The sequence below is a fragment of the Phalacrocorax carbo genome, chromosome 3, assembly GCF_963921805.1.
Source record: "Phalacrocorax carbo chromosome 3, bPhaCar2.1, whole genome shotgun sequence".
NCBI classification, from domain to species: Eukaryota; Metazoa; Chordata; class Aves; order Suliformes; family Phalacrocoracidae; genus Phalacrocorax; species Phalacrocorax carbo.
The window spans coordinates 90,480,396-90,492,606 of record NC_087515.1 but is presented as its reverse complement, the minus strand read 5'-3'; the positions used below and the strand labels follow the sequence as shown (position 1 = coordinate 90,492,606).

The window sequence follows — 12,211 nt, the reverse complement described above, 5'->3', positions numbered from 1 at the left end:
GCAAACGAGAAGCGAGTCAGCGCTGGGACGCCCTAGTCAAAAGCTCAGCCAACGCCGTCCCTTTGCAAAAACACGCCACTTCGCTTTCTTTGATGCTCAGTCTCGGAGCACAGTGCTCATGTGAAGTGGAAACAATTTGTCCTGACTGTTACAAAAATCATTCTGATAGCGATGAAGTTCTTTAAATAGCTGCATTAATGACAGAAGGGTAGAATCCATTACTGACTAATGAGCCTTGAGAGAATTTAACTTATCCTCTCCAAAGCAGCAATTAAAGGTTTGAATATTTAAGACAAAGCTGAGCATTTAACATAAACCCCTCTATAATCAAAATGAACCTTTTGAATTGCCATTTAAACGTGTTAATTAAACAAACGCTCTGCAAGAGAAACCAAATCTGAATGACATGTTCTGGGCTACAACTGTTCTTTTAGATAACCACAAGTTCTATGAATGATGAGAAAATATCCTGTAGTCACAGAGGTCTGGAGCTGCTGCAGATAAAAATTTGCAATAATTTTGCCGTGACTCCATGGCACGATCCTATTAAATTGCCCAGAATAAAAAGTATCACACGGGATCAAAATCTCCACGCCACTATTAATTGTAACAGATCCTTTAAGGAAAGCTCTGTCACTTGAAGGCCATAATCACTGTATTTGCAGTTTGATCCTAAGGATAACCTATGATTTCCTTGTTCAGCAGTTAGTTTTTCTACATTGTTCAGTTCGTTATCACTCGGCTGGGGGACTGTTCGGTGCCCGCCGCAGGTGAGTAAAGGTGCAACGCTAGGACAGACAAACCCCAAAGCTTAATAACAAGGCCAGTGGCACCAGGAAAGAGGAAATTACTTAGTAGTAATTGTTGCGTGTACTGTCGCTCCTATTTTATTAAAGTAGATTACGAAACAGCTTAGTAAACACTATGGGTCAGTAATGATTTCAGTGGCGACAGATGACAGACTAGGCAGCGGCAGACACTTTAGAGAAATGGAAGAGAAATTGTGTTGTACAAAAGCTATTGCAGTTGCCTTTAGCAGGACAAAAGGTGAACCAAAATAATAAAGTCATCGGTGGTGGCAGGGTTCGTTCTCAGTGCACAGACTTGTTTTACGCACAGTTCTTTTTGGGAAGAAAAGTAAATATCTGATGTAGAAATGTATGAGAATAAAGCCTTCTACCACCAACAGTTCTGTAAAGAAAAGTGTATTCCTTGAGATCTGGTTCAAAACTGTAGAACAAACTCCACAAACTAGGAACAACGGCAGGTTTGATTACCTTCCAGCCCAACTGCCCTTCGACTCCATGTATTTAAGTAAAACCTAAGTTAAAACACTAATGAAAGACAATCATATATTTAAGTGATGAAAGTGTCGAGAAAAAAAAAAAAAATCTATATGAGCTAGAAAACTGTTTCCAGATGATAGAAGCTCCCAGATAGGTGAAAAATCAGGATGGAGGCCATGACATAAGACGGAAGTAACAATGCAAAACTGTTTTACCCATGCAAGGGATACAAGCGTCAGATACAAGAAGCTGTAGCGCAAAGAGCCAACTGTCAAAATCCAAAAGTTTTAGTTTGTAGAGGATAAAGGCTTTGTAGTTGTTGTTTCATGTATTAAAACCAGTACGTGGTAAACTGCTGCGAGATGTTTCTATGCTTTTAACGCAGCTTTTCTGAATGGGACTTGTAGGACTAGAAAATAAAATTAGAGTTCAGCTGAGGAATATATCATAGCTTAACTAACTCTGCGTTACAAACTGCCGCAATTTTTCAACACCTAGCTTTCACTGTGTAACTGAAATACGACATAACTGAATGATACAAGCGACTACTAGAGGTCACGTGGCCCACCCAACCCTCTGCTAAAGCAAGGCCTCCTGAGGTCAGGTTGCGAGGAAGTTACGCACCTGATAGGCGAGTCACGCGCAAGGTACCACGGCGAGGAGGTGCTGACTGACGCTACATCCACAGTCACCGGCGTCAGCCCGCACCAAAGGCAAAACCATGGCTGCACTCAAAAGTTCCTGCCCCGCTGCAGCGTGAGCTAAACGAGCCTGTGCATAAAGTTACAGCTAAACCCATAAATTGCTCTTGAGAAGTAAATGCAGGTATGCTCCAGCGTACCTTTTGAATTTCTTGCTCTCTTTCTGCATGTCTGGTCTCTATATGCTTGATTTTCTTTTCCAGGCACAAGAAATGTTTCATTTCAGGACTCTGGCTCTCCTTAGCCTCTCTCAGTTCTTCCAACAATTTTGTCACCTATGGTTTGAGAGAATCATTGTGTTAAGTAGCATATGAAACAGATTCCTTTCAAAGTGTATTTGTGTCGTTTCATCATTCTGTTCAAAAGCTGCAGAAAGGAAGACCAAAGAGAAGTCTTCTGTTTTCAAACACTTAAACAGGGGCTCCAGGGACTTCAACCGGGATCTTTCATTTGTAAGAAGAGGCCTGAGGATATGAAAATCTAGTCCTTTTTTATAAGTCCTGTCCTGTTCATAATATGTTATGAGATGATTATTTACAGTAAATTTTTGTAGTTTTAAACATACTAAAAAGTTAACAGAAAATATTATGATTAGATGTTCTTACAAGATCCCTTGTGTGCTTCATAAGATGTTGCCACTTTTACTCAGAACTGACTCCAAGATGGCTTACTATTATTTCCATTTTTTATTGTGGTTTTCTAAAATACCAATGCCTATGTTACTACATTCTTCCTGTCCATTTCTCCAGCAGCTTTGAACCTGTGGGCCAATTTCAGCCACATTTGTCAGCGGAGCAGAAGTCTTGGTTTCGTAAGTTCTGTGAAAATGAGCTTTTCTGCTAAGCTGCGCCACTGAAGGAAAGGGCTGATGCGTGATCTCAAGCATATAATTAAATTCCAGAAAAATTAATGCAGGAAAGATGATATGAGGGGGAAGAAGCCCCAGGAGAAAACAAGCTCCGTGTATTTTGCCAGCAACAGAACTGTGTTAAGTACAAAGCTGTGCTACGTGCAAGCTGTTATTCAAGAGAAGAATATACTTAATAGAAAACATCCACGAACAGCGTTTCTGAAATCACTATTCAAATAGCAATCTTCCAGTGAGCCTCAGAAAAAAAGTTTGCCTTTTTGAGGTACCACCGTTTTAGACAGAGGATTCTCAATCCTACTGCGAATGGTAGTGGTTTTCCCTATCACGACTAATGACGTTTGCAGGTTTGGTTGCCTTCTTTTTTCAGCTCAACTTATTTAACCATTTAATGCTTAAAATGTATTTTAAAAGCAGCGCAGATTGTTATTTAAATAAAGCAGTCATGCCAGAGGGCAAAGGCAAGGCTTTATTTGGATATTTCTCTCTGTATAGTCCTGCAATGATTTTTGCAACCAAGACACTCCGTTACATTTTCTTAAATGCCAGCATCTCGAACTCGGCCTGTAACGTCTGGGTCAGACAGGATGACCATCCTCTTAACCATCGCTGTCATTAGTAATCTCTAAAGCAGAGAGGCATAGAAGAAACATATCTGTTGAATAACATTTGTCTCGTTGTACTCTTGCCCTGTTTTCCCAGGAGGAAGTATTATATATACACCGCGGTCACTGGAGTGAAACCAGCGTCGTATGGAAAGGCAACATCTATCATTAGATTCATAATATGAACGCAAAGTCTCCGCCTTTATTCTGGAAATACAGAGCTTGTTTAATTAATAGGAGATCTTGCCTCTCACCCTATGAACCCTCACTTTTTTATAAATCCCAACAGAGGTGGAATTTGTCATGGGTAAGAAATATTGAATGAGTTTAGTGAGACTAAGGTTTATTATATTAAGTACGTACTAAACACATACTGATAATTCTTTCATTTCTTCTATGTACGGGCAGCAAACAAGATTAAACGTCTGAAGTTCTCAGTCCCTTACAGAACAGGAGGATTCTTTTTAATAACACTTGCAGGTTAATTACTGTATTATCAAAATTAAGTTAAAATTAGCAATGTATCGGGGGATGGTGAATTAAGCATAGGCACAAGGCTAAGCCAGGCTATATCCTCCTCCTGACCAGCAGGTGATATAAAAAAGACTGGCAGCATTTTAAGAACGACAAAAGCATAGCCAATAGTTCAAAAAGCTTGAGCTGAAAGACAGACAGCAATTTTACACATTAACTCAAAAATGAAAACATGAACAAGTGTAATTTTTATATGTTATTAATAGAAGATTAGGAAAAACAGATACCTCACAAACCAGTGAATTTCAGAAGAACTATTACAGCTAACCTTCTCTTCTTAAGAGATCTCAAGTTTTGTAGATATTAAAGGAGAAAACCAAGAATGTAATTGCCTAAGTCAGTTTTATGGCGATGAAGGATGAAAAAAGGAAGGCTTTATCCGAACAAAGAATTTGAAACAATAATAAAATATCCTCTTGTAAAGAAAAAGTCCTGTGGTCTATTTACTACCCATCACAACTCTCAAAGAAAAGGCTATGAATGCTTGGATTAACATGCTGATCAATTTCCATACAGATGTCAGACATTTCTAACATAATAAATAATGATATCATCATCATCAAAGGAGGTCAAAGTTCCACCTTCTGTGCTGTGTTGTTCTCTTGTTCACATTAGAAAAATATATTGCATTCTCAGGTACAATTGATGTAGAAGCAACTGAAAAGATACTGTATCTAAGACTTATTTCCTATGTATTATTTGAGGCTTTACAAGGATGAAAGTGAAAACTCTCTAATTAGTATAAGGTACCCCTAATCCAAATTTAAATATACCTCTTTTTGTAGGAGTTCCTCTCGCATTTGTGAAACTAGAAGGGCTTCCTGATGTCTCTGTTGTTCAGTGATTTGTTCTTGGAGATGCTTTATTAATATCTACAAAAAGGTTAAAAATAGTCATCGTTAACGTAAATATCCGTGACAACATGTGAAGACCTATACAGGAAAAATACACCAAAAATAAAATTAGTATTGTAGTATTGCAGGTATAAGTGATGCATATATTAACAATGCAACCCCTGACACGTGCTTATCTGTGCTAATTAACAGTCCTTTACGTGGACTGTTAAATAGCGCACATGTATGTACAATACATGTACATGAAAACAAGTCTTGATCTTCAAGTTACTTTCTTCAGTTAAAAGAAGTTCTGAAATAATCTGAATGCATTAGCTCTTTCTACGTTCATACCGTGTGTAAAACTTTTCCCAAAATAATAATGCACAAATATAAGGACAGGCCCAGGTCCTCATGGGGGATTTCAACCACCCTGATACCTGCTGGAGGAACAACACAGCAGGGCATAAGGAATCCGGGAGGTTCCTGGAGAGCATGGATGACACCTTCCTGACCCAAGCGATGGAGAAGCCAGTGAGGAGAGCTGGGCCTTAAACCCCCGAACAAGGGTTTGTTGGGGGATGGTAACCTCAAAGGCAACTTGGCTGCAGTGGTCATGAGATGGTGGAGTTTGGGATTCTGAGGGGAGCGAGAAGGGCAAAAAGCAACCTTGGACTTCAGGACAGCAGATTTTCTCCTGTTCAAAGATCTGTTTGAAAGGATCCCATAGGATGGGGCCTTCAAGGAGGGAAGAGGGGCCCAAGAAAGCTGGGTGACATGCAAGGATCACCTCCCCCAAGCTCTAGAGCAGTCCATCCCAACAAGCAGAAAGTCTGGCAAAAACACCAGGGGGCCTGTATGGATGAACAAGGAACTCCTGGACAAACTCAAACACACAAAAAAAGAAATGTACAGATGGTGGGAACAAGGACAGGTAACCTGGAAGGAATGTAGAGACCCTGTCCGAGCATGCAGAGATGTGGTTAGGAAACCCCAAGCCCACCTGGAATTGAGTCTGGTGAGACTGGCAAAGGCAACAAGAAGGGCTTCTCTAAGCACCTAGGTGGCAAACAAAAGACTAGAGAATATGTGGGCCTGCTGCTGAATGGGGCAGGGGCCCTGGTGACCCAGGACATGGAAGACGGTGAGGTACTGAATGCCTTCTTCACCTCAGACTTTACTAGCAAGACTGGCCTTGAGGAATCCAAGGCCCCAGAGACTAGGGGACAAGCCTGGAACGAGGAAGATACACCCTTGGTGGAAGAGGATCTCATCAGGGAATACTTACGCAAACTGCGCATACACTAAGTTCATGGCCCTGATGGGCTTGGCAGATGAGGGGAGAGCAGTTGATATTGCCTACCTGGGTTTCAGTAGTGAGGCTTTCAACACTGTCTGCTCTAAGATCCTCATAGAGAAGCTGATGAAGTACAGGTTGGATGAGCAGACAGAGAGGTGGACTGCAAACTTAAATGGCTGGGTCAGAGGGTGATGATGACTGTAATAAAGTTGAGCTAGAGGCCAGTAACTTGGGGTGTGTAACACATAGAATTGTCAATTCTGGGATCAATCCTGTTCAACATCTTCAGTAAAGATCTGGATGGAAAGGACCTGGGTGTGCTGGTGGACATCAAGTTGAAAAAAATGCTAACGGTATCCTGGGCTGCATTAGTATGAAAGTTGACAGCTGGTCGAGGAAGGTGGTCCTTCCTCTCTACTCAGCTCTGGTGAGGCTGCACCTGGAGCACTTGTTCTGGGTTCCCCAGTGCAAGAGGCATGAAGCTACTGGAGGGAGTCTGCAAAGGGCCACTAAGACGATGAAAGGACTGGAGCATCTCTCTTATGAGGGACTGTTTAGCGTGGAAGAGAGAAGGCTCGGAGCGTATCTCGAGTGTGCAAAGCCAAGAGAGCCAGGCTCTTTCCAGTGGTATCCAGAGACAGAAGTAGCAGCAAAGGCCACAAACCAAAATACAGGAAGTTCTGTCTGAACATAAGGAAAACTTTTTTTACTGTGAGCATGACCAAGCACTTGTTTGGGTCTCTAAGCCCAGAGAGGTGGTGGAATCTCCCTCCTTGGAGATAATCAAAAGCCACCTGGACATGGTTCTGAGCAGCTGGCTCTACGTAACCCTGCTTGAGCAGGGGGGTTGGACAAGATGACCTCCAGAGGTCCCTGCCAACCTCAGCGGTACTATGATTCTGTGAAAACAGTGGCACAGGCTCATTTTTGGAACTATAGAACCTACTTCAATGCAAGACAAAGTCTACAGTAATCTAGAAAGAAATAACTTTAACAGGTATCTACATACGATGAATGTATCTACAGCATGTTACCTCTTGTGTTGAAATTCTGCTGCTTAGTTCAGCTACTTTAGAAGTAGAATGCTCCTTTGCGTGCTGGCAAAGAATCTTCTCCACTTCCCTCTGATGGGAAGCTTTCAGAGATGAAATGTACTCTGCTGTCTCTTCCTGTATCCTGAACAGAGTGAGAGGAAAATAAGATATAGTAAAGCAGCTACAGAGAGTTCTTCAAAACTGCGGTGAAGTTTCTCATTTGAACATATTAAAAAAAAGTTAAAGGCATCTCTTAAATTTCAAAACAAAACCTCGCAAGACAGCACCACTGCTACTTCTGCTGCTCTGGAGGGATGACAGGGTGGGAAGCCTACAACGCTGGCTATGTGCCTCACTTCACTGGAAGTAGCTAGAATACAGAAAGCTCAGCCAATCACTTTTTTTGGTGCCTCTTATTAAAAAAAGGGAGAAAATAGATGCTTTTAAATCATAATTCAGCTGTCCTATTTCAGATATCTATTTTAGAACAGAATGTGCCGCAATCTAAATAAGCCAATTTCCTCTACTTCAACTATGAAGGGGTCTAAGGGAAACGAGGTGAAGTGTGAAGTTTCTACAGTTGGTCAAGTAAATCCCACTTAAAGCATATCCCAGATTGAAGGAAAGTATGTGTACCAAATATTAATGCTATACAACACAAATACAAAGCATCTAAAATGCAACTCTTTATACCGAGATCTTTTTACTCAAAACCATGATGAATTGTAGCATTAACAAGAAGGATTAATATAGGTTTGCCTGTAGAAAGAACCATGACAGTGCAGTGCTCTAAAACAAACAAAACAAGCAAGTCCAGCAGAGAGCTACCAAGATGCTCAGGGGACTGGAACATCTCCCTTACGAGGAAAGGCCGAGAGACCTGGGTTTGTTCTGCCTGGAGAAGAGAAGACTGAGGGGGATCTCTTCAATACCTATAAACATCTAAAGGGTGGGTGTCAGGACGATAGGACTAGGCTCTTTTCAGTGGTGCCCAATGACAGGACAGGGGCAATGGGCACAAGCTGGAACACAGGAAGTTGCACCTGAATATGAGGAAAAACTCCTTTCCTGTGAGGGTGCCAGAGCAGTGGCACAGGCTGCCCAGGGAGGCTGTGGAGTCTCCTTCCCTGGAGACATTCAAAACCTGCCTGGACACGTTCCTGTGCCCCCTGCTCTAGGTGTGCCTGCTCAACCTCCAGAGGTCCCTTCCAACCCTACCATTCTGTAATTCTGTGAAAAAAAAAAACAAAAACCCCAACCCAACCACAAACCACCAACCAAAAAACTCAAAAAAACCCGGAAAACCAAACAGTAACAATGACATTTACAGAGAACACTGGCCAAGTAAAAGCTAGCTTCACACACGGCAGACATGTTAATGTGTCACTTCAATCCTGTATCAGCCAACACTTTAATAACTTTTTTAAAGGAACATGTTGAGCATTTACCTTCGTACGTTATTTTCAGAATAAGCCAGTGTTGCTTGAGACTTCACCCTCTGCTGGTTCATTTCTAGAGACAATCTGTCTAGCTCCTCTTTCAGCTGTGCATTTTCTTGCAGAACTTCCGAGAGGTTAGAATCAGAAAAGGTACGTGGTTGGTATATTTTGTCATCCTTGAAAATGCTTAGAAAGGGTTCACTGTTGCTGGAATTCCTTTTATCTGTTGCTGAAGTACTCTTTTTCAAGATGTCTGTACAGTTTTCCTTATTATCAGTTTTATTTCTCAAATTATTATCGGACAACATCACCATTCTTTCTTTTTGAAGTTTCTCTACAGTTTTTGTAAGGTCCTGTATTTCCCTATTTTTGGTGACCAGTTCTTCATTTAGTTTTAGCAGCCTGTCTTTTGTGTTACCTTGTTTCATTTGAGAGTCTGTGGACTCTAAGTCTTTATTATCCTTTTTACTTCTGAGTTTTAATTGGGAATTTTGACTTTTAAGGTTTTCAATTTCTGTCTGGAGGTTTTTAATGGTGATCTGATGGGTCTTCTTCAGATTCTGAAGCTCCTGTTCAAGTTCTGCAGGACTGGCTTTATCACTGTCCAGTTTTGGCGATTCGCTCATAAATTTGTAGGCAAGCAGTTGCTCAAGCTCTACAAGTCTTTGCTCATACTGTATCTAAGGGAGGGGAGTGGAAGGAGGGGAATAAAAAGCGTTTTCCTCACGTGTACTTTTATTATTAGCTCTTCCTATTATTCTTTAAAGTTACTGCACAGCTGAAGCAAGGATACACATCAGTATTACTAACAACACTACTCAATCAGTTCAGAAATCAGTGAGTGAAAAAATTATGTGAAGCAAACTTAAGTCTCCTGTAAAACAGAATTACTCAAAACATTTACTACAAAGTAATCCTCTACTCATGATGCATGCAGTTACTATGGGAAAGAAAATTAAATTGACAAGAAACTATTTCATTTTTATATAATTGAGCTCTCTTCAGATGTTACCGACTTGGACAGGCAAAGTAGCGCCTTATTTTAATATGGCAAGAAGTCTTTAATTTTTTAAACATCTGTCATTATGTATTTGCCATGTGTCATTTTGCAAACATTACTGTCACATGCCTCAAAATTGTACTTCACATTTTTAAAAAAAAAATCTTACATTGTAACAGGATATATTTTTATTTATTTACAAGTATGAATTCAGAGATATAGAATCTTTCTTCCTAATGAGCTGAGGAAAACCTAACCCCTCTTAATAGCCTGGACAGCCTCTGGGGAAAGCATGATGAGTTATTCACATGGGGAAAAGGAGGAACAACTGGCCAATGCTTTACTTTCCTGTTCATTAAGCACCTGTGTGGTTCACCTTTTCCTTGACGTAAAATTTCAGACTTCCATGCTTCCTAACACAAGTCTTAAGACTTGCTATCATGTAATTTTTGGATAGAAAGTTTAGCGTTCCCAGATGTTCCCCGCAGAAATGCTCTGTCGGCAGACCTTTGAAACCACAGCCTTTGGTACAGCGAGGAATTAGGTAAGCAGCTACTCTGACCCACAGGATGAAACCCACTTATCTTAGTTGTAAGAATTAAATTATCATGCCTCAAGAATTTATCTTCTCAGTTTCAATACTACTCTAGCAATTTCAATGCTCTTTTAATCTTAGGTGCTGAGGCTACTGAAATTCTGGTTATAAATTCTTTAACTACTTTTTCCCTTGAATGTGGTCTTTGCCTTCAGTTTTCACCAGTACTCTGTGTTAGACCCCAGTAACCTTGTGACTGTTACTTGTGGAGCAGACTACTCAACAAGCCTCCAGCTCTTACCTTTATTTTTTGAAACTGTTGTTCCATGGCACGGAGACTTTTTTTAGCTTCATCGTCCTTACCTTCAAGTTCTGTTTCTAACTTTTTTATTCTTCTCTCCAAAAAATCAACGGTGCTTGTTTTAGCTGAAAGACCATTAGCTTTCTCAGCAGCAGCAGCAGCATAAATCAAAGCAGGCAAAGAATTTGGATACCTTCTTTTTAGAATTCCTTCCATTTCTCTGATCTATTAAAAAGAAAATTAAGTCAGAAGTCAAAATAAGAGATTTCTAATGAAAAGTGAACTAAGTGACAGAATGTTAACAAATCTCATCCACTTAAGCTGGGTGAAGAGGAAAACTAGAGATGCATATGTTAAGATTTTTTTTAATATTGTTTATATTTATGTTATTGTTTATAGAAAAGCAAGACTCATCACCTCTTACTGATTCACTTATACATCATCTTAAAATATTGCTCTGGTCTTCAGACTGCCTTATGTCAAATGGAGCTTTTATTTATTTTCTTAGCACTGAAGTTGTATGTGGCTCTTAATGCTTTTAAAGTATTTGCTTTTTTTCCTGGACGTACATTCACGTTCTACTTTTCCAACTGTTACAGAGAGATTTCATAAGAGTTTATTCTCCTAATAACAAATTATATGCCTTTTATTTTCGAGTCTGCAATAAAATAAAAATACCATCTTGCATGCAAGTCTAATAATAAGCCCCTCTTTTATCTATGGATAAGATATTCTTCACGTTAGAATATTGCTGAGGCAATTTGTTCCGCATCCCTACCAAATGCAGATGACACCTCCTAAGATTCAGAAAGGCCCACTTCCACCTGACTTTTCCTCAGTAGAAACATGGATTTTAAGGTCTCTACTCCCCCCAGTTTTCACGAATCTTGTAGGAATCCAATAAAATTTAAACCCCTACTCTTGAATCAACTTGGTTGAAATGGGTCATGTTAAGGGATTACTCAACATACTCAGAAGGAGCCTTAGAAAATAAACAGCAAGCTTGTTTGTGCTTTTGCCCTCTTGTCCCTTTCCAAGAGACTAAACAGTATGTCAAAGGATTTTAAAAGGGATATCAGTAAATAGCTTATTAGAACGTAGTAGAAGAATCCTTTGTAAGTAAATAATTGCAGCTTTTTGTGCCAAGAGTGCTCCATAGCACAAGTTACTTTATCACAGAGCTTCACTCAATGCTTTATCCTTATGAAAGGGCTGGTAAGTGTTATAAGAGACCTTATCTGAAATAAAGGTTAAATGAAACACAGTTCATACTTGTCGCTCAAGATCCTGTATTCTTTTAGCATCTGCCGCTCTTTCTGGCAAACGTTTCTTCTGTTGCACGCACTGATGTCCAGCTTCAGCTCTGAGCTTCTCAACCTATCCAATTTATGAGAAAATAAATTGAAGTATGTATTCAGAGACATTGGCCTGTAGTACAAAAGTAAGCATTTCAAAGACATACAATCTAATGGAAGTATTCTGCAACTTAAAAAGTGGTAATAGTAATTCCTGTACTAACTGATTCTTCAGGTTCTTAAACTAAGTTACAGCTTCTTCAAGCCAATTAAGGTCAAAGGAGCTGAAACTAGATACGGAAATCTAAAAGAGAACTTCAACTCTGGGACATTCCTGTCTTCAGAACAGTAAATCTGCTTTTCTCCCATACTTCCAGTATGCAGGCTTAGTTAATAAGCTACAATATAAAGTACTACAGTTCATTACATGAATTCAAGGTAAGTTAAGGAAACAGTTTGTGATTTGCAAGGCTATGCTCT

The 12,211-nt window shown here is 40.0% G+C and overlaps 1 protein-coding gene across 6 annotated transcripts in view; it reads right to left on the bottom strand.

The window, feature by feature from the left end:
• The window catches only part of CEP162 (centrosomal protein 162), a 47,145-nt gene that overhangs the window by 1,697 nt on the left and 33,237 nt on the right, over positions 1-12,211 (bottom strand). For 4 of the 6 annotated variants that reach the window (XM_064447688.1, XM_064447690.1, XM_064447686.1 and 1 more), the window contains 6 exons: positions 11,709-11,813; positions 10,437-10,661; positions 8,610-9,280; positions 7,162-7,303; positions 4,768-4,866; positions 2,128-2,262 (listed from right to left, as the gene is read on the bottom strand). In XM_064447688.1, coding sequence (XP_064303758.1) covers positions 2,128-2,262; positions 4,768-4,866; positions 7,162-7,303; positions 8,610-9,280; positions 10,437-10,661; positions 11,709-11,813 — 1,377 coding nt within the window. Of the gene's footprint in view, positions 1-4; positions 190-2,127; positions 2,263-3,302; positions 3,481-4,767; positions 4,867-7,161; positions 7,304-8,609; positions 9,281-10,436; positions 10,662-11,708; positions 11,814-12,211 lie in introns of those variants that run through there. The other 2 variants (XM_064447689.1, XM_064447691.1) reach the window with 2 other exon arrangements.